The sequence below is a fragment of the Hyla sarda genome, chromosome 1, assembly GCF_029499605.1.
Source record: "Hyla sarda isolate aHylSar1 chromosome 1, aHylSar1.hap1, whole genome shotgun sequence".
Classification (NCBI taxonomy): Eukaryota; Metazoa; Chordata; class Amphibia; order Anura; family Hylidae; genus Hyla; species Hyla sarda.
Genome location: NC_079189.1, coordinates 458,496,462 through 458,519,058, shown reverse-complemented (window position 1 = coordinate 458,519,058; position 22,597 = coordinate 458,496,462). Strand labels below are relative to the sequence as shown.

The window sequence follows — 22,597 nt, the reverse complement described above, 5'->3', positions numbered from 1 at the left end:
CGCCTTCAGGAATTAGGAAAACTGATGGCTGAGCCTGGGTAAATTGTAAATGTATTAAGGCATTTTTGTACTATACATTACTTTTGATCAGACCAAAATAACACAATGTGGCTAGTCTATTTCACTACACAATTTTAAGGCATATACACTATTTATTTGAAGACTTCATAACTTTATTATCTATTTGAAATGATGAATAAAGTACCTGAGATATGGAGCCCATGGGCCTTTCGATGGCAGCTGGGTGTTTGCTAGAGGAGATGAGAGGAGGTGGGTTTGATATGCTGTTAATACGAGGAGCCAGTGACCGTGAACCATCGTGCAGGTTTAATGGCATTGGATGACCTGTATAAAAAAGGTGCAACGGTTTTAGTTCAATTTCCAAAAGTTCTCTAAAGCAGCAGTTGTCGACTGTTGACGGCGGTGGGGGGGGAAGCTTGTCCTCTAGGTCACTAACTCCTCTCTTCAGCCTGTGTGTACTGTACAGTGTGCACTGTATAGATTGTTATGCTCTTCTGTCTCGCATATACACAAGGACATGCGTTACCATGTAGCACAGAGTTGGTTGTGGAGCTTGGTTCTATCTGCGCAGTAACTTTCTCAAAGGCTGGATACTTTTCAGATTTTCCACTTCACTTAATATACAGTAAGGTTTATTTGTGGGTGTGTAAATACTGGACCCCACCACAACCATGAAAACAGATCTCCCACATCCTTTCTTCGAAGTGGCTTTTTATTTGCGGAGAGGCTCCATTATGGTGAATGTGTAAGACTATGGCCCAGAGTTATCAAACTGTGTGAGAAATAAAGTGGAGTGATTTCCCCACAACAACCAATCACAGCTCAGCTAACGAGCTGTGGTAAAGTGAAAGCTGAGCTGTGATTGGTCACTGTGGGGAAATCACTCCACTTTATCTCTCACACAGTTTGATAAATCTGGGCCTATGTGCACAAACAGTATTGTAGGTGTTATTTTGGTCAGCATTTTTATCAAAACCAGGAGTGAAACACACACAGAGACAGACAATAATATATGCTGGAATTTGTATAAATATTAACCAAAATGTATAAATATTAACTAAAATATTGTGCTTTTACACAATCTTAAACTGAAATACGTAAGAATTGGTGTATAGAAAGGCACAGGCTGTTGTACCATTTCCAGAAAAATATACAAAAAGAAGAAGAAGAAAAGAAGAAGAGAGAGAAGAAGATAAAGAGAAGATTTTCCAGAAAAATATACAAAAAGAAGAAGAAGAAAAGAAGAGAGATGAGAAGATAAAGAGAAGATTTTCCAGAAAAATAGGTTTTCTCTTCATTGGACTTTTGTGGATGGCCTTTTTAGAATGTAACTCCAGCATCTGTATTAATTCTATATATTTCTCACCTTGAGAGTTATACGGGGATGTTGCTTCATGTTGCGGAAGGGGCTTTAATACTTCTCTGGCAGGCACTTGATACTGTGCTGTAGAGGGCCATGGTGGAAGGCAAGTCTGTTCAGCACTTAACCTCTGACTTTCTACCGGTAATGTCATATATGCAGCATTGTCTGGGAAAAAAACAAAAACTCAATAAGCTTACAAAACTGCAGCACTTACGGTACTTGAGGCATAACACATGAAACTTACTCTGCAAGACCAGTGTCCTTCTTTATAAACTGGTTTATATGAAGGTCTGTTCAGTGCTGCATTAGACTAGGAAGGGTCTAGTTTGAACACTGCCTTAAAGAGAATCAGACACCCTGTTCACCTGCACTAAAGCCAATAAACTGAATTATAGTGCAGGTGGACAACTTTACAAAATGTCCTCACTTACTTGAATATGTGTTGTATATGCAGAGTTATTGTAGGTTAATCTTCCAGCTTCATTGTGCAACTCTGCACAATGGAGTTGGGGAATCAGGTCGTACAGCTCCCGTGCCTCCTTCTCCGACAAGCCCGCCACCATCATGAATATGCTTAATGGCTGCAGGGGGTGAGAGCTGAGAAAGATGAGCACTCACCCCTGGCACCCATTAGCTAGACGGGAGTGGGAAGGACAGAGAATCTGGAGGAAGCCATGCATATCAGACAGGATGGTTTACAGGGAACATATCCAGGTAGTGTGGTTGCTTTGGAGTTTTTACATATATATATATATATATATATATATATATATATATATATATATACTTCCCTGGAGTACCCCTTTAAGCTTTTTTAATTATAAAGACTGCTATGCCACAAACTATATTCATTTCCCTGTTTTTTTGCCATTATTACATCAGGTTCAATGAGAAAACGCCTGTAAGTTCATGTGTAGCTTAATTATTAGCATATGATACACTATGTATTTTGGACCTAATATACCCATTCTACGTGCATAAATGATTTTTTTTCATGCATTTTATTGTGCTGTTTTTGTGTGTACACACTTCAAAACATTTGAGATTTGCAAGAAAAGACCTGCTTTGCATAAAACAGCATTAAAAAACGCAAAAACATAAATCACTCTGTAAAACCTAAAGCAAAATCGATAAGTAAATAAATAATTTAAAAAACTGAAAAAAAGAAAGATGAGGCTCATTTTGCTTGTAAAACATAACATAGCCTTAGGCAGCCAAACAAATGTTGACCTTCTAATTTCTCAAAGTCATTTCACTGTTACATCAGCTTGTATGCTACAGTATAACAGGTTGGTTTACTAGTAGGCACCAGTATAAATAGTGCAAGTGTATAAAACGTTACCAAACATCCTGCTAGTTGCAACATGACAAGAGTATAATAACTGTATTATATATAGTAGTAACTATATTATTTATATACTTCCTAATACACGTTAAAGAGGTACTCCACTGCCCTAGCATTTGGAATGTTTTGTTCCGAACGCTGGGTGCAAGCGGCAATGGGTTGTGACATCCACCACGCCCCTCCCATAGACTTGCATTGAGGGGGCTGGTGTGACGTCACTAGGGGCGTGGCTGCGAAATCACAACCCCCCGCACCCAGTGTTCTACACGAACGCCGGGTGCTGCACAGAGATCGCGGGGGTCCCAACTGCGGGATCCCCACAATCACACATCGTAATCTCTATCCTTTGGAGAGGGGATAAGATGTCTAAGGGTGGAGTACCCCTTTAAATACTATGGTTTATATAAGAAAGCAGCTGGTTAAATGGTGGATTGGAGGTAAGCATCATTGAGGCTTCTTGCCTCATTAACACTGACGTTTGGGTACAGGTTTTTGGAGTGGTTGAAGGTTCTGGCAATAAAGTCCCTCCCATACTCCAGTTTTGTGGTGTGTTGCAGTCCTGAATGTGATCTCACAGGTGTGTAAGCACTGCCAGAGAGCACCAGAAAGGAGCAGGTCTGAAGCCAAGATCAGATTGTCTGGGATACGTTGGGGTACAAAAGACTGACTTGGGGACTGTACCTGCCAAGATTGGGTGAGAAGTTCATAAATGTATGTTTGTACAGAGAACCTTACGTAAAAAACATTAATGACTATGTTATACTGCATGCTGCAAGTGGAACTCATTTCTGCACGTGAATTATTGCAATAAATGCAGGACGACAACTGTGACACCTGTCTGTTTGGTCTGTCTAGCTTCTTGATTGCAAGTCTGATGGAAGGGTCCTGTTATACTATATATATATATATATATACGGTATATATACACAGTGGGGCAAAAAACTATTTAGTCAGCCACCAATTGTGCAAGTTCTCCCAGTTAAAAACATGAGAGAGGCCTGTAATTTTCATCATAAGTATACCTCAAAGAGTGACATAATGAGAAAAAAAAATCCATAAAATCACATTGTCTGATTTTTAAAGAATTTATTTGCAAATTATGGCGAAAAATAAATATTTGGTCACCTAAAAACAAGCAAGATTTCTGGCTCTCAAAGACCTGTAACAACTTCTTTAAGAGTCTCCTCTGTCCTCCACTTGTTACCTGTATTAATGGCACCTGTTTGAACTTGTTATCAGTATAAAAGACACCTGTTCACAACCTCAAACAGTCACACTCCAAACTCCACTATGGCCAAGACCAAAAAACTGTCAAAGGACACCAGAAACAAATTTGTAGACCTGCATTAGGCTGGGAAGACTGAATCTGCAATAGGCAAGCAGCTTGGTGTAAAGAAATCAACTGTAGGAGCAATTATTAGAAAATGGAAGACATATAATGCCACTGATAATCTCCCTCGATCTGGGGTCCCACTCAATATCTCACCCCGTGGTGTCAAAATTATCACAAGAACAGTGAGCAAAAATCCCAGAACCACGTGGGGGACCTAGTGAATAACCTGCAGAGAGCTGGGACCAAAGTAACAAAGGCTACCCTCAGTAGCACACTATGCCGCCAGGGACTCAAATCATGCAGTGCCAGACGTGTCCCCCTGCTTAAGCCAGTACATGGACGGACCCGTCTGAAGTTTTCTAGAGAGCATTTGGATGATCCAGAAGAGGATTGGGAGAATGTCATATGGTAGAACTTTTTGGTAAAAACTCAACTCGTCACATTTGGAGGAGAAAGAATGCTGATTTGCATTCAAGGAACACCATACCTACTGTGAAGCATGGGGGTGGAAACATCATGCTTTGTGGCTGTTTTTCTGCTAAGGGACCAGGACGCCTGATCCATGTAAAGGAAAGAATGAATGGGGCCACGTATCATGAGATTGTAAGTGAAAACCTCCTTCCATCAGCAAGGGCATTGAAGATGAAACGTGGCTGGGTCTTTCAGCATGACAATGATCCCAAACACACCACCCGGGCAACAAATTAGTGGCTTCGTAAGAAGCATTTCAAGGTCCTGGAGTGGCCTAGCCAGTCTCCAGATCTCAACCCCTTAGAAAACCTTTGGAGGGAGTTGAAAGTCCGTGTTTCCCAGGGACAGCCCCTAAACATCATTGCTCTACAGGAGATCTGCAGGAAGGAATGGGCCAAAATACCAGCAACAGTGTGTGAAAACCTTGTGAAGACTTACAAAAAACATTTGACCTCTCTCATTGCCAACAAAGGGTATATAAAGTATTGAAATGAACTATTGTTATTGACTAAATACTTATTTTACACCATAATTTGCAAATATATTCTTTAAAAATCAGACAACGATTTTATTGATTTTTTCGCATTATGTCTCTCATAGTTTAGGTATACAAATGATGAAAATTACAGGCCTCTCATCTTTTTAAGTGGGAGAACTTGCACAATTGGTGGCTGACTAAATACTTTTTTGCCCCAATATATAGTCATGGCCGTAAATGTTGGCACCCCTGAAATTTTTCTAGAAAACGAAGTATTTCTCACAGAAAAAGATTGCAGTAACACATGTTTTGCTATACACATGTTTATTCCCTTTGTGTGTATTGGAACTAAACCAAAGAAGGGAGGAAAAAAGCAAATTGGACATAATGTCACACCAAACTCCAAATATGGGCTGGACAAAATTATTGGCACCCTTAACTTAATATTTGGTTGCAATCCCTTTGGAAAAAATAGTCACTTCTTAGAACCATCAATAAGCTTCTTACACCTCCCAGCCGGAATGTTGGACCACTCTGTTGCAAACTGCTCCAGGTCTCTCTTATTGGAAGGGCGCCTTTTCCCAACAGCAATTTTAAGATCTCTCCACAGGTGTTCAATGGGATTTAGATTTGGACTCACTGCTGGCCACTTCAGAACTCTCCAGCGCTTTGTTGCCATCCATTTATGGGTGTTTTTTGACGTATGTTTGGAGTCATTGTTCTGCTGGAAGACCCAAGATCTCGGATGTCAAAGCTGTACAGTGCGACCCAAAATCCGTTGGTAATCCTCAGGTTTCATGATGCTTTGCACACATTCAAGGCACCCAGTGCCAGAGACCGCAAAACAACCCCAAAACATAATTGAACCTCCACTATATTTCACTATAGGTACTGTGTTCTTTTCTTTGAAGGCCTCATTCTGTTTTCAGTAAACAGTAGAATGATGTGCTTTACCAAAAAGCTCTATCTTGGTCTCATCTGTCCACAAGATGTTATCCCAGAAGGATTTTGGCTTACTCAAGTTCATTTTGGCAAAATGTAGTCTAGCTATTTTATGTATCTGTGTCAGCAGTGGGATCCTCCTGGGTCTCCTGCCATATCGTTTTATTTTATTTAAATGTTGATGCATAGTTTGCACTGACACTGATGCTCCCTGAGCCTGCTGGACAGCTTTAATATCTTTGGAACTTGTTTGGGGCTGCTTATCCACCATCCGGACTATCCTGCATTCACACCTTTCATCAATTTTTCTCTTCCGTCGACACCCAGGGAGATTAGCTACAGTGCCATGGGTTGCAAACTTCTTGATAATGTTGTGCACTGTGGACAAATGCAAATCTAGATCTCTGGAGTTGGACTTGTAACATTGAAATTGTTAATATTTTTCCACAATTTTGGTTCTCAATTTCTTAGACAGTCTCTTCTCCTCTTTCTGTTGTCCATGCTTAGAGTGGCACACACAGACACACAATGCAGAGACTAAGTGAACTTCTCTCCTTTTTATCTGTTTTCAGGTGTGATTTTTATATTGCCTACACCTGTTACTTGCCCCAGGTGAGTTTAAAGGAGCATCACATGCTTGAAACAATCTTATTTTTCCACAATTTTGAAAGGGTGCCAAAATTTTTGCCAAGGCCATTTTTGGAGCTTTGTGTGACATTATGTCCAATTTGCTTTTTTTCCTCCCTATTTTTTATTTAGTTTCAATACACACAAAGGGAATAAACATGTGTATAGCAAAATATGTGTTACTGCAATCCTTTTCTGTGAGAAATACCTCTATTTTCAAGAAACATTTCAGGGGTGCCATCATTTATGGCCATGACACTGTATATATGTGTGTATGTGTGTGTGTATATATATATAATATATATATATATATATATATTATATAACATTTACACACATTTGCTGATCGCAATTGCAACACAATCCCTATTCTTTAGAATGGGATGTACTACAAAGATTAGCACAGGGCTAGGTGGGACTAAGAGTATAATGACAGCCCAGAGAATCCAGTAAGTCATTCATTTACTGGTTGCTGCCCTAACAGTAACCAACATAAATGAAGCCAGGTTTATATGGATTACATGAGAATACAAAGTATGCAAACTGAATGAAGTGCACTGCCAAGTATTTGTGATTTTGTCACTCCTATAAATACAGCCATGAGAAATGGTCGTTTTATTCCACACAAAGCTAAGAATAACCATTCCACCTATTTTTTCCTGTTAATCTTCAAAATGAAGGTTAAAGTATACAAGCTGTCAGCGTGTTTACCTCCAGAAATATTAATGGTCTGAAGCAGCGCCCTCCAGCAGAGCTGCAGAGATGATTCCTGCACCGCCTGGACATAATCTTTTACTATATTGTATCATAATATTTTATATTTTTAAGGCTTTTAAGCATTTGGTAAAATGAGTACAGAACAGGGTTCTCTTCTCTATATTGGAGACTTGTTTTGCAGTGCTTTGTGTACAAGGGCAATCACTTTGGATGTGGCTGGAATGCGAGCACATCACAAATGTACTCTGTTCCATATACTTGGGGCTGTTACTCCTGCTGATGGTTCTAAATATTTAAGTGGTGAAAATGTGCAACGAGGAAATGTAGATTAATAAGTGGAATTTGGCCTTGTTTAAATGGTCTTGGATCCCAGTTAATGCTACAATTATAACCCTATAATCATACCTCCTGCTGAGCGTGCAACCAACAAACAGCTTAGCAGAAAATACAGATTTACTACTACAGCCATTTTAAAGTTTTCTGACCAATAACACCTAAGCTTGGCCATCTACACTAATAATATATCTGTTTGCTACCTGAATGTTGGCTACATAATGCAGACTCCTAATGGACTCCCATATTTCATGCCCCATTGTCCAGGATTAGAAAAACAGAGCTGATTTCTTTAAAAAAAAAGCACCATACCTATCTCCAAGTTGTGTTTGATATTGCAGCTCAGCCAAACTGTAATGTCACAAACAACCTGAGAACAGGTACGGTGCGGTTTTAGGAAGAAATGATGCCTGTTTCTCTAGTGTTGTATAACACATTTAATACATTTGTAGCAGTCTACTGCAGCAATGCAAAATGCCCCTAAAATGAAGTTGGAAATAGACATTAAAGTTAGAGAAAGCTACCAATTACATCAGAATTGCCTGACAAAGGTTAGGGTTGCTGCATATTTTGCAGCATATTTTCTGCAGCTGATTTTAATACCTATTGACTTCAATGGGTAGGAAAATACGTAGCAGAAAATATGCAGGAAAATATGGCATGTGTGACCCAACCCTAACATGTATAATGGCAGAAGGGAGGAAAGATCATGTTAGATTTCAACATGCCTGATCTGGAGGCACTCTCACTGTGTAATATTTAGGAAGGAGTCAAGTTATATGTCTGTGAGCAAAATCAGAGCTATGAAGTCGACCACTTAACGCACACAAGCATGTATTACCGCAGCTCATGGGTGCTGCTTACAAGAACCGTCCAACAGAGTAGAGATAAAGACATAGATGTAGCTTCAGCTTCTAAGGACAAGAATATCCTTGTCTGAGGTCAAAGGGTGCCAACCTTAGTGTGGACTCTGCTTGTCAAGATGACATTTTTAATATTAACGTTGTACTCCACTGGAAAAAAAAAATGTAAATGAACTGGTGCCAGAAAGTTAAACAGATTTGTAAATTACTTCTATAAAACAAAAATATTAATTCTTCCAGTACTTATCAGCTGCTGTATGATCCACAGGGAGTTATTTTCTGTTTGAATTTCCTTTCTGTCTGTCCACAGTGCTCTCTGCTGACACCTTTTTCCATGTCAGGAACTGTCCAGAACAGGATAGGTTTTCTATGGGAATTTGCTCCTACTCTGGACAGTTCCTAAAATGGACAGAGGTGTCCGCAGAGAGCACTGTGGTCAGACAGAAAGGAAATTCAAAAAGAAAATAACTTCCTGTGGATCATACAGCAGCTAATAAGTACTGGAAGGATTAAGATTTTTCCATAGAAGTAATTTATAAATCTGTTTAACTTTCTGGTACCAGTTGATTTAAAAAAAAAAAAAATAAAATTGGTTTCCAGTGGAGTACCCCTTTAAAGATAAAAAGGATTGTATTTCTTTAAAAGACAGAAACAGAGTAGGGAAGCTGAAGCTGAGCTGATGTCTATTTCTGTACTGTAGAATAAGAGCCATGTGCATGGCTAGCATTACTATTATAAGGTGTGAGTAAATTTAAGGAAGCTGTTCCTAAGCCTATCGTCAAGCCCCGTTCTGAGCGATCATGGATGCACTGCTATGAATTACACACCATCTTTATCTGCAGCTTTCCCTTTCGGGCTACTGATTGTCTGGGGTTCTTTTTCAGATGTTAAATGCGAAGGAGGTTGCTTAGCTGGTGCTTGTCCATCCAGGGCCGACTCGTGAACCTTGGTGATCTGCTCTTGATAAAGCGCTAAAGCATGATGAGGTTTCATGGGAACTGTTTGAGGAGCTGACTCAGAGAAGCCTTCTGAGATCTGAAAGAAAGACGAAAAATGTCCAATTTTATCTTGACATGTGGTTTCAAAAGAGTAATAACAAAGCGTAATCTGGTTAGAGATGACAGCGATCGTGGCACAATCTGGGTCACTGCTTAGGCATTACAGTCCTGTGGGATGATTCAAAGACTGAAAGAACATGATGGATCACACAAGTTACAGAGACCATAGAGAGCATTCAGTTTACTCCGTGTGGTTTATCTCCCTCCCATACTATTGATAACCATGTGACACAACTTTGTATTTTTCCCATACTATTTACATTGTATACTAACACTCAGCTGATTAGGACTTGATTGTAGTAGGAAAGTCAAGATAGATAAGTTTTGTAGGAAAAATACTTTTGGTACTGGGGAGGCTATAACCTGAAAAATAACACTGCTTAAAGCCGAATTCACGTCACTATTTTTGCATCCGTTGAGTTCATACGATTATATTTTATGTATTTGCTCAGATGTAAAAACAGATTAAATCATATTTAATTCTTTTCCTTTACATTACCGTTTATGTAAATCATACAGAATTGTATCACTGTACTGTGTTTTCGATCAAAATTTTTTTTTTACACATACGCTTATTTTTTTAATATACAAAAATGTGTGAGAATGTACTATCATACGACATATATATTTATTTAGATGCATTCAATTAGTTTTTTTATCGCATACGATTTCAAATGACTATAGCCCATCTGTCTAAAGGTTTGACGGATTTAAAAATTGTGATGTAAATGCAGCCTTAACAGTTCTGATGTACCAATTATACAATAACCTTATTGGTTTATAGTTTAGATGCATAACAATAAAAATAACAAGGACATCTCAGCGTTCAATCCTTGAAGAGATTACAACTTAAAGAGTACCTGTCACCAAACTAAACCTTTATTATATTGTTCCTTATGTAATTATTAGACACTTTGCTCATAAAAATAAAGGGATCACTTAAACAACACAATGTAACTCCAAGTCAATCACACTTCTGTGAAATCACACTGTCCACTCAGGAAGCAACACTGATTGACAATCAATTTCACATGCAGTTGTGCAAATGGAACAGACAACAGGTGGAAATTATAGGCAACTAGCAAGACCCCCCCAATAAAGGAGTGGTTCTGAAGATGGTGACCACAGACAACTTCTCAGTTCCTAAGCTTCCTGGCTGATGTTTTGGTCACTTTTGAATGCTGGCGGTGCTTTCACTCTAGTGGTAGCATTAGACGGAGTCTACAACCCACACAAATGGCTCAGGTAATGCAGCTCGACCAGGGTGGCACATCAATGCGAGCTGTGGCAAGAAGGTTTGCTGTGTCTGTTAGCATAGTCTCCAGAGCATGGAGGAACTACCAGGAGACAGGCCAGTACATCAGGAGACGTGGAGGAGGGCAACAACCCAGCAGCAGGACCGCTACCTCTGCCTTTGTGCAAGAAGGAGCAGGAGGAGCACTCTACCACAACCCTGGGTTCTTCCTAATGCAAGACAATGCTAGACCTCATGTGGCTGGAGTGGGTCAGCAGTTCCTGCAAGAGGAAGGCATTGATGCTATGGACTGGCCCACCCGTTCCCCAGACCTGAATCCGATTGAGCACATCTGGGACATCATGTCTCGCTCCATCCACCAACGCCACGTTGCACCACAGACTGTCCAGGAGTTGGTGGATGCTTTAGTCCAGGTCTGGGAGGACATCCCTCAGGAAACCATCCCCAACCTCATCAGGAGCATGCCCAGGCGTTGTAGGGAGTTCATACAGGCACGTGGAGGCCACACACACTACTGAGCCTCATTTTGACTTGTTTTAAGGAGGAAAACCACACTAGAGGCTGATCCAACTTTGATGTAGAGTGTGACTCCATATCCAGACCTCCATGGGTTGATACATTTGATTTCCATTGATAATTTTTTTGGTGATTTTGTTGTCAGCACAATCAAGTATGTAAAGACAAAAGTATTTCATATGATTAATTAATTCATTCATTCAGATCTAGGATGTGTTATGTTAGTGTTCTCTTAATTTTTTTTGAGCAGATACATGTCTATGAAAAAAAAAATTCTGTCATTGTATACACCTAGGGGAAGATTTATTAAAACCTGTCCAGAGGAAAAGCTGTTGAGTTGCACATAGCAACCAATCAGAAAGCTTCTTTTGTTTTTCAGAGGCATTTTCAAAAATTGGTTGGTTGCTATGGGCAACTCAGCAATTTTTTCCTCTGGACAGGTTTTGATAAATCTTCCCCATACAGTATAATGAAAAAAAGTGCTCCCCCAATCTGGAAAACATTTTGCCAAGTACTTAAATTCATAGAAACATAGTTCAATGTATCATTGGTATATTGAGGATTAGATTGTAGTAGAAAAGTTACATTCAAGAAAAGTATTTTCAACAAAAGTTTTTTGATAAAATAGGCCATAAATATGAGATTGGTGGGAATCTGATTGCCAGTACACCACACTGATTAGTTGACTGTGGGGGCCGCACTGATTAGTGCTCATTGTTTACCAGGGACAGCTCTGTACTTCTGGCATTGGTTATGACTATTGCAGGTCACTGCTGCTAAATCCCATTCAAGCAAAGCCCATTGCTTTAGTAGTCTCAGAAACCCCTTGAAGTTCACACAGGAAGGGTATGCTGCAGATTTTCTGCAGTGTTTCTGCATGAAAACAAAGAACAAAAAATGGGCGACATATTCAAAACTTTTTGTGACACTTTTAACAGAGTTTTGTGCTAAAAAGTTGTGGCAAAAGAAACCAAACTACATTCTAAAAGGAGTTTACACAAAAAAGATCAAAAGGACATTTTCAAAAGAAAATTTACACTACTTTTGGAATGGTGTAAAAAAGTAAAAACAAAAATATGTTTTCTCTTAAATACTATTAGTTTTTTTAAAACTATATTTATTTATAAATGGCATCCGAACATACCATCTGGTGTGGCATACTTTGAACTAGAGGCATGTTTGACTTTGCAGCGGTACTGCTACATTTTTACTGCACTTTCTGATACTGCTGTAAAACACAATTTTGCAGTGACAAATTTACACATTACACAATTTTACAGTGACAAATTGTCATAAATTGTCATAAATGTGCCATTTTTACAGCGATTTTGGGCATTTTAAGTAAAAATGCTGCAAAAAACACACCTGGTACCATGACAGTACAGCTAATAATATAGCCTCTGGTCTCTGAAGAATGCAATAATAATAATATTTCACATATCTCATTAGGTGTAATTTGTCTTTGCCAGCCTGAATTCTTTAGGATTGAAAATTTGGTGTTACATTTTGGTGTAAGATGGAAAAAAGTGGCATAAAACCAACACCTCACGTATTTTCAAAGCAGCTTTGAAAAGGTGTGGAGAAAAAAAAAAAGTATGAATATGTCCCCCAATGTGTTTAGAATCTGTAGTTCCAGATTTTCTGCTGCAGAAAGTCTGCAGAGTATCCACCTCGTGTGAACATGCTTCGCAATTCTAAAGCATAGAAACTGAATACTGAGAAGATAACCAGTTATTGTCTGCTGCTTTTGTAGGATTCCAGATTATTAGCATATTTTTCAGAAAACGACAAGATTTCCAGACTATCTATCTAATGTCCTATTACATGAAGTTTACAGTAGATACTAGTGCCGATGTTCCGGAAAGCTGGTAAAACTAATGTAAACAAAAAATAGAAGCAATGGAAAATGAAGCAAAGATGAAAAACAGCCATCACATCAGGACATTTAACAGTCAACAGGCAGTAAAAGAAAGTGACAGGTGGCTTGAGCAATTCCTACAAGTGAGCACCCTCGAATGTGACAGGCACGAGAGACCTTGCTGTGCTTCTAGTTACGTCATCTGACAGTACTGGCATGCAAATCAATATATGGAACGAAACACAGGGAACACTTTTACGAGACCTACTGAAATGTAAATAGTCGTTGGAACATTTATAAACTGGGGGAACTGCTACTTATAACGTGCATGAACTAGACAATACACAACAGATTATGTCATATAGAACCACTGAATGTGATACTGCAACATTTTATTTGTGGATGTACACAGAACTGCTTATCATGACTTTCTAGCTCATCATGATGCACAAACAATGTTAGCCTAAAACGTTACATAAAAAACAAAATAAGCATACATGTGTACTTCATGTTCTACGACCAACTATATGTTGCTAACCTCTGTCAGAACCCAAGTTACCCATTCTTTTGCCCTCTTTCCCAACCATATGTCCCCTACAGCATTAAGGGATAAAATAAGAGAACGGAGTGCGTTTCCTGCAGATACTTACAATAGGTGGAATGGCAGCCGCTCTTTGCTTCAGTTGTTTCAGGTCCATTGGTTTCTGAGGCGAGGAGTTCACTCGCGTGTCGCTGCCAGTGTTTAGCAAACTAGGCCGGGGAGACATCAGCCTGCACACAGAAAGCACAAAGGTCAGTCCTGCTCCACAAACAAACCTGCCTGCTGCTTACAATTGGCTTCCATATTTAAGGATTTTATAACAAGAAACATTGGGAAAGATTTGTGAATAGGATGCATCAATTTAGAAGATGGCGATGAACTAGACAATTTGCATCAAAGTTATACCCTTGAATAAGAAGCTTGAAACAAGTCCTTAGGCACAAAACTCTGGGCCTCATTTACTAAGCTGAAACCGACCCGTTTTTGTCTGGTTATTTTGGTGCAGAGTGTCTGAGCCAGTCTGTACCAGTGTGCACCTGGAAAATCCGACAAACCCGACATGTGAAAAACCGAAAAGGGGCGTGGTTTGTCACAAAGGGGGCGTGGTCGGCAAAAAAGAAAAAAGAGAAGGGGCGTGGTTTCACAACCCGACCGATTTACTATGGAATTCACAGAAAATCCTGTGGGTAAAAGGCTGGAAATATCCACCTAGAAAAAGCTGGTCAGAAAATGTTCCCGACTTTCCCAATGGTAAATAGAGAGGAATCCTGCATGTCTGAAACAACTTTTCCCACTAGTAAAACCCAACACTCTTAGTAAATGAGGCCCTCTCTCTTTATAACCCCATCATGCCTCATTTGCTATATTTTTGCAAATAAGCCTAAACCTATTACTGTGCACCTACAACTCCAGTGAAAACATAAAAGCCTACAGGCAAACCTTAAAGAGTCTGACCCTCCAGTCAAACTGTCTTCCATCTATCCCCTTATTACTGAATAATTATTTTTTGTAGGCAACCTACTGGTTTATTATTTTATTTTAGACATATTGGAAAAAAGATATTGTAAAGTTGGACTTCATTAAAATACTTATCAAGCTTTTGTTCAAAGAAATAATCCTTGGGTTAAAACACAGAACAAAAAAAAAACCTGAAAGTACAGTAGTTCTCTTACTGCCGTCCCACAGAAAGGTCCAAGCAAACAATACTGCTAATTCAAGATAATCTAATCACCTGAGGAATGGAAATGTACAGCAATAAAACTAGATACCACTACTTGCTTTACAGCAACAGAGAAGCTTACAACAGCCGGGCAAGCAAGGCCAGTACGTCACATAGTGCTTACAATTAGAGATGAGCGAACTTACAGTAAATTCGATTCGTCACGAACTTCTCGGCTCGGCAGTTGATGACTTTTCCTGCATAAATTAGTTCAGGTGCTCCGGTGGGCTGGAAAAGGTGGATACAGTCCTAGGAGACTCTTTCCTAGTATTGTATCCACCTTTTCCAGCCCACGGGAGCACCTGAAGGCTGAACTAATTTACGCAGGAAAAGTCATCAACTGCCGAGCCGAGAAGTTCGTGACGAATCGAATTTACTGTAAGTTCGCTCATCTCTATTTACAATGTTACCTCTCCAATGAGCTAAATCTTATTTATCCTCCACATTGGGGGAAATTATCAAAGAATTTTGTGCCCAAAATTTTTTATTTTGTGCCAAAATTTTGTCGCTAAAAGTATCGACCATGTTTTCAAAGAGCTTTGTGATGCAGTTTACACTGTTCACGTCGGTTTTGTAAAAGTTGGCGTGTCCACGTACCGTATATGCTGGCGTATAAGACGACTTGGCGTATAAGACGACCCCCAACTTTTACAGTTAAAACATAGAGTTTGGGATATACTCGCCATATAAGACTACCCCTCCTACCGCGATGTACCGTACCTTGTAGTTCCCCCCACATTAGGTAGGCATCATGTTCCCCCACATTAGGTAGGCAGTATAGTTCCCCCCACATTAAGTTGGCAGTTTCCCCACATTAAGTCGGCAGTTTCCCCACATTAAGTCGGCAGCTCCCCCCACATTTGTAGGCAGCCCCCCCCCCACATTTGTAGGCAGCTCCCCCCACATTTGTAGGCAGCTCCCCCCACATTTGTAGGCAGCTCCCCCCACATTTGTAGGCAGCTCCCCCCACATTTGTAGGCAGCTCCCCCCACATTAGGTCAGTTTCCCCCACAATAGTAGGCAGCTCCCCCACATTAGATTGGCAGCTCCCCCCAACAGACATACAGCTTCCATCCATATACAGTGTATGGCTGCAGGCTGTATGTCTGTATTGGTCTGCCCCACAGTGTTCCGATCACCGCTCCTCCGGCCCGGGTCACCATCTACTGCTATGGCCTATGGACCATAGCAGTAGGTGCCGGGACCGGGGAGCGGTGACCAGATCACTTAAGATAGCACGGCCGGTCACTCACCAGGCCCCGGTCGGCACGCGTCCTCCTGGTCCTGCGCTCCTCTGCCTCTATGGTTGTAGGCACGTGACGTCACCGACGTCCCGTGCGTACAACCATAGAGACGGAGGACCGGACCGCAGGAGGACCGAAGGAGGATCGCAGGAGGACACGAGCCGCGGGGGAATGGTAAGTGACCGGCGGACATCCTTATGTTCCGAAAAGATTTTTGGGGACACAGGGATGTCCGGCATAGGAATACCTATGATTATCTGCCCGGGCCAGCTCCTGTGTGTGGCTGCAGGTGGGGGCTGGCCAGAGCAGGTAAAAACTAATACTGTATACTAAAAACCAGGGGGCCTCCAGCTGTTGTAAAACTACAACTCCCAGCATGCCCGGACAGCCTTTGCTGTGCTGGGAGTTGTAGTTTCACAACAGCTGGAGCCACCCTGGTTTTTAGTATACAGTACAGTATTAGTTTTTACTTGGTCTGGCCGGCCCCCGCCTGCAGCCACACACGGGAGCCGGCCTGGGCAGATAATCAGAAGTTTTCTTATCCCGGACCTCAATACCCGGTGTATAAGACGACCCCCGACTTTTCAGAAGAAAATTCGGGGTTAAAAAGTTGTCTTATACGCCGGGATATACAGTATATTGTCTGCTTTACATTATATTTTCGAAGAGGTGAGAGTCCAGTTTACATCAAAAATTTCACACCAGATTTTTGATAGTGTAGAAATCACAGAAATGGTTGCAGTTTTATTGTTTAGTTTTTTTCTTCTCTTTTTTTAATTTTTTTTTGGAAAAAGTGTTATTTAAGTAATTATAAAAAAAAAATATATATATATATATATACATACATATATATATTATTGAAAAAAGGTTATAAATATATATATATATATATTTCTTTTTTTCTTGGTCACTGCACCTGCACTCACATTTAAGCTCAGAAATATTTTATTTATACAGTTATTGCTTGTCTGGGATCTAGTAACCATGGAATATTTTGCGAGATGTTTTTCCCAGAATTTTGGCACAAAAATTGCAGATTTAGGCACCAAACTCGGCAATTTTGGCGCAAAAAAATCCGATATGGCTGCACGGGAAAAAAAAAAGTGGTACAAAAATGAAGTTTCACATATTGTCATATTTTCAAAGCAGCACAAAAGACCTTTGAAAATTTGAGGAGAAAAAAAAAAAAAAAGGTGTGAATAATATCGCTGGAACAGAAATGACAGTAGTTTTTGAGAATCTCCCGCATTGTGTATTTGAAGATCTTTTCCTGTAAACAATCAGCATACACTTAATACAAATATAGATCCTTCCAAACAAAGGTGGACTGTGCACAACATCAGACAATGGTCATTACTAGCATGATGTATTTCCAAAAGATACTTAACTGAAGAGCTCTTCTACAGGAAACAACCTCACTAAGGGAACAGAGGCATTGCAGGTAAAAAGCATTTACTTTAGGTCAGCTAATTGGGTTTAATTGAAAAGGGACTGGTACAATGGTGTCTACAAATCTGAGCCCCACAACCCTGCTCCTACACAGCACAGGAGATCATACTATGGCTAGGTTTTTGCTCAGGACAAGTAAAGCACTGCATGGAAAACAAATATATGGGGGGGGGGGGGAGGGTCTCCTCCAGAATATCCATAGTGGTCAATAAGCAATATAGAAAATGACTACTATAGATCTATCTCTATAATGCGCACGTGTTTTTAATTCTTCAAGCAGGAAATACTGATTATTAATGAACTGTATAGGGAGGATGTATCACAATTCTATTTCACTAACTGAAAATATTTACATCACAGGGTCTCTTATGTTGTCATAAACATTGTTTGTCTCAAAAGCTATACAGTGACCCCCCCGACCTACGATGGCCCCGACCTACGATCATTTCAACATACGATGGCCTCTCAGAGGCCATAGCATGTTGAAGGCAGCATCAACATCCATCGCATAAACGGCTATCCGGCAGCCCAGACTACTTCAGCTGCCACCGGATGGCCGTTTACGGTGCCCCGTGTGGTCCGCTGACTATCACTTACCTGTCCGCGGGGCTCCGGCGCGTCCTCTTCAGGATCCCCTGCATCGTCATCATGTCGCTGCGCACGCCGTCCCGTCATCCAATAGGAGCGGCGTGCGTAGCGATGTGATTGCGGCGACATGAGAGCGAGGATCCCGGGGAAGCAGAGGCCTTGCCGGAGCATCGGGGACACCCCGGGGGCGCGGCAACAGCGATGGAGAGTGGCATCCAGGGCAGCGGTGACGGTCCGGAGCGGCGGGGACACGCGAGTATAACCTCCAATACCAGTGGTCCTCAACCTGCGGACCTCCAGATGTTGCAAAACTACAACTCCCAGCATGCCCGGACAGCCGTTGGCTGTCCGGGCATGCTGGGTGTTGTAGTTTTGCAACATCTGGAGGTCCGCAGGTTGTAGACCACTGTCCTTTACTTTACATTGCACGAATCCCTCAACATACGATGGTTTCAACAAACGATGGTTCATTTGGAACGGATTACCATCATATGTTGAGGGACCACTGTATAGAGGCAATTTTTATATAAAACACACACACACACTGGAGCCGAAACAATTAATCGATTAATTGGCAACTAATCGATTATGAAATAGTCATCAACTATTTTCATTATCTATTAATCGGTTGGTTAATTAGTTGGTCAGCCAATTTCTAAAGTTCACATACATTTAGCAATATGTATATATGCAACAGGCAGCCTGTTTAGTGAAGAGGAGGCCCAGCACACACAAAATTCTGCTTCCTGCAGCTATCGTGAGTCCCCGCTTGTCAGGCTCTGTGCTAAAGGCCAGACTTGCAATAGTGGCAGAGAGAAGATGCAGGAAATGGAAGATTCTGTGTGCTGGCCCCCTCTTCACTAAATAAGAAACAGTGAAGGGGGTATAGCCCTTACAAGGATTAAAAAATGTTTTTTTTATATTTTAAAGAATTATTATAAGTATTTAAACATAATAAAAAGCTACTCCTCTCAGCTTCCTCAACTCTCTCTCTAACACTCAATGCATCCATTACCTAAAACACACACAGAAGACCTTCAGTCCGATTCCCTCCCCTCATTAAAGGGGTTATCCTGGAAAAAACTTTTTATATATATATCAACTGGCTCCAGAAAGTTGTAAATTACTTCTATTAAAAAAATCTTAATCCTTTCAGTACTTATGAGCTTCTGAAGTTAAGGTTGTTCTTTTCTGTCTAAGTCCTCTCTGATGACACCTGTCTCGGGAACCGCCCAGTCTAGAAGAGGTTTGCTATGGGGATTTGCTTCTAAACTGGGCGTTTCCCGAGACAGGTGTCATCAGAGAGGATTTAGACAGAAAAGAACAACCTTAACTTCAGAAGCTCATAAGTACTGAAAGGATTAAGATTTTTTAATAGAAGTATTTTACAAATCTGTTTAACTTTCTGGAGCCAGTTGATATATATAAAAAAAAGATTTTGCATGGATAACCCCTTTAACTCTCTCCCTAATCTAACTCAAAAAATATATTTTATTCTGTCCACTATTGTTATTTTTATCGATTATGTATTATATTCGATTATGAAAATAATCCTTACTCACAGTCCTAACATCCACACTGAAGAAAATGTGCACTATTCTAGCATACAGGAATCATTATGATGATAGTATTATGAACCACAACAATCACTACAAATATTCTTGCTATAGAAAACAGTCATGAGTTCCAGCCAGTTGATAAGTATAAGCAGATGATTTTGTTGAGATAGTGACAGCTTCAACCCTATTTAGATCATCCACTCACCAAGGTCTACAGTGTAAATATGTTAACAGGCAAGTAAAATGGTTTCACCTTTGCACAATTCACTGATAAATAAAAGTTGTTTAGGCATCATATACACTGAGGCTTGGTTTCCCTTTAAACTCATACATGTACAATTATGTGATCCTGGAAAAGTGGCACACAGCACATGAATTTTGGCGCAGATGGGCCAAATTTTCTAGTTACTTTATTGTGGAAGTACCTGAAATAATTCATCATTTTATTTTAGGTGCAACGTGCGCAAAAAATTTACAACAACGAATGAAACTGTGTGTTTATGCCTCAGATAAAGTTTCAATACACAAAGCCACACATGTTTTTGTGTCTCTGTTTGGTTCATCAGAAAGATGCAGTTATAGTGGCAGAAGCTTTTAATTTATTCCCCCCCAAATGTTTAAGTTAAAAACGTGTTTAAGGCAAGTGATTAGTCTGTCGTACGAGTAATCCTGATCGTATTTCTGTTTTTTTTTCTTCCCCACATACCTGTTTTTGTCAGTGGAATCCTGCTCTTCAGCCTCATCTGCACTGCAGGTGGCGCTAGAGTCACTGTCTGCATTTGTCTTCCCCCCATGTTTGCTATGCTTCTTTTCCACTTTCTGTGGTGCTTCTGTTGCCTCTTTTGGTGCCTCCTCAATCATTTCTGCAACAGTTTCTTTAAAGTCCTCTGTTTCTTCTTGCTTTATTTCACTTTTGTTTGGCTCCTCACATGATCTTCCTTCATCTTCCTCTTCCTTTTTGACTGTACTAGCTTCTAGATCTTCTTTGGATTCCTCCTCATTACTAGTCCTTTCAGTATTTTCCTGAGATTGCTGCACAGTTGAGTTACCAGGATCAGCTGGCACCTCACTGTAAGTTTCCGCTACAGAGGTTCCTACTGGCTTGACCTCATTGTCTTTGCTCTCTTTGGCTTCCTGTCTTGGTGATGGAACGCTCTCTGTATCTGAACTATTGTTAACTGCAACTAAAGAAGCAAAACAAAAGCATCAGGAAGGGGGTCTCCTAACACACAGTAAGGAACATTATGTAAGTCTTATTATTTAAAGATGTATTTTACTCTAACTGCACGTATATGAAGTTTCAAGTGTACGGTGTCCATTTGAGGACATCGTCAGTCGTCAGCCGTAACTCCCTCGGACCAATCTCTGTCAGGCATCAGCCACAACTACCTCCTCCGAAACTCTGTCATCCCTTTAGACGATAAACCTTCCTGCCGTGTTGCAGAGCAGAGTCAGTGTCGTCTCTCTGCTTTACGGGTTCTGCTGTACATGCTATTCAGTGTCGGCTCTATTATACAGACTTTGTAGAACATATAGTGTCTGTAGTACACGTGTACGTTTTCAGTTTCAACTCTGCTATACATGCTGTGCAGCGTCGGCTCTGCTATGCGGCAGGAAGTTTCGTCTGAGGGAGAATCGTCTGAGAGATGACTGCGCTTTCGGATGAGAAAGGAGGGAGTTGTGGCTGGCGACTGACGGTGATTGGTCTGAAAGAGGAGGTGGGACGGAGTTATGGCTGACGACTGACAATGTCCTAAAATGGACGCCGTACAAGTGAACAAACACCAGGTTATACACTTAGCATGAGAAAACAATGTCACACATTGGGAATTTTCCCCAACATATACCTCCATGTGCCCATCAATACACATGATGTATGATAAATGAGAAGCATATGCTGGGTCATTATATGTCAACACATCTTTTCTTACATTTTATACATGCAGCCTACTACAGTTTTCTATGCTCGAGGGACAAGCAAAAAATATACTAGAGCATGGGACACTAATAGGAGCTTATGGGCACTGTATATCACTGTTTGCCTATAGATGCCTGTAATAATAAAATTGGAGGTATAGTACACATACATCAAGAGATCCTCCAGATGTACACCACCAGAGCCTAACACTGACATTGGAAAAGATTTGGGAATATTAGCAAATAAGAAAACTGCAGCATGTGGAGCCAGAAGCTGCTTCCAAGGCAAATAAGGACATAAGTTGCCATCAGAAGTACAAATTCAATATGTAATCACATTACTAAATTACATAAGGTAAGCATATATTTGACTTGTGTTTATTGTATACCCTTTTCCGTGCTACAGAAGGGGATTAGCTCTGTAACCGCAGTTGTGTCATACCATGGGATGCTGCAATGGTGTTTGGAGGTGCTTTTTAAATAAATAATACAACAAGTTATCGATCATAGGTCACTTGAGATGAATAGATTCAGGTACTTGGGTAATGGTTACACACTGACATTTTGTAGAGCTGTGTGAACTACATAAAACACTATTTTGATGGAAACTGTAGTCAAAGGGTACAGGCAGGAAACAGTGTCATACTTGCACCGGAAAAATTACATAAAATATAATTAAAAGTAAATCATATCATGGGATATCTGTGCATATGAGACTGTTCATTTCTGTGGTCTGTTTACAAAAGCCACAATGTTATGGAAGGGTCTTGCAGTGTGACCCCACCCTAAATAATGTGTGATCAATAACAATAGTCAAGAAAGAAAATCTGTATGAATATAAACACATTTATGGCATATATATCATACATCAGAAAAACAAGTAATTATGGAGAGGAGATA

General features: G+C 40.4%; 1 protein-coding gene across 27 annotated transcripts in view; it reads right to left on the bottom strand.

The window, feature by feature from the left end:
• Positions 1 to 22,597, bottom strand: part of NCOR2 (nuclear receptor corepressor 2) — a 495,829-nt gene that overhangs the window by 77,068 nt on the left and 396,164 nt on the right. For all 27 annotated transcript variants that reach the window (XM_056534054.1, XM_056534035.1, XM_056534070.1 and 24 more), the window contains 5 exons: positions 20,487 to 20,964; positions 13,831 to 13,951; positions 9,321 to 9,528; positions 1,388 to 1,549; positions 206 to 345 (listed from right to left, as the gene is read on the bottom strand). In XM_056534054.1, the coding sequence (XP_056390029.1) occupies positions 206 to 345; positions 1,388 to 1,549; positions 9,321 to 9,528; positions 13,831 to 13,951; positions 20,487 to 20,964 (1,109 nt within the window). The remainder of the gene's footprint in view (positions 1 to 205; positions 346 to 1,387; positions 1,550 to 9,320; positions 9,529 to 13,830; positions 13,952 to 20,486; positions 20,965 to 22,597) is intronic.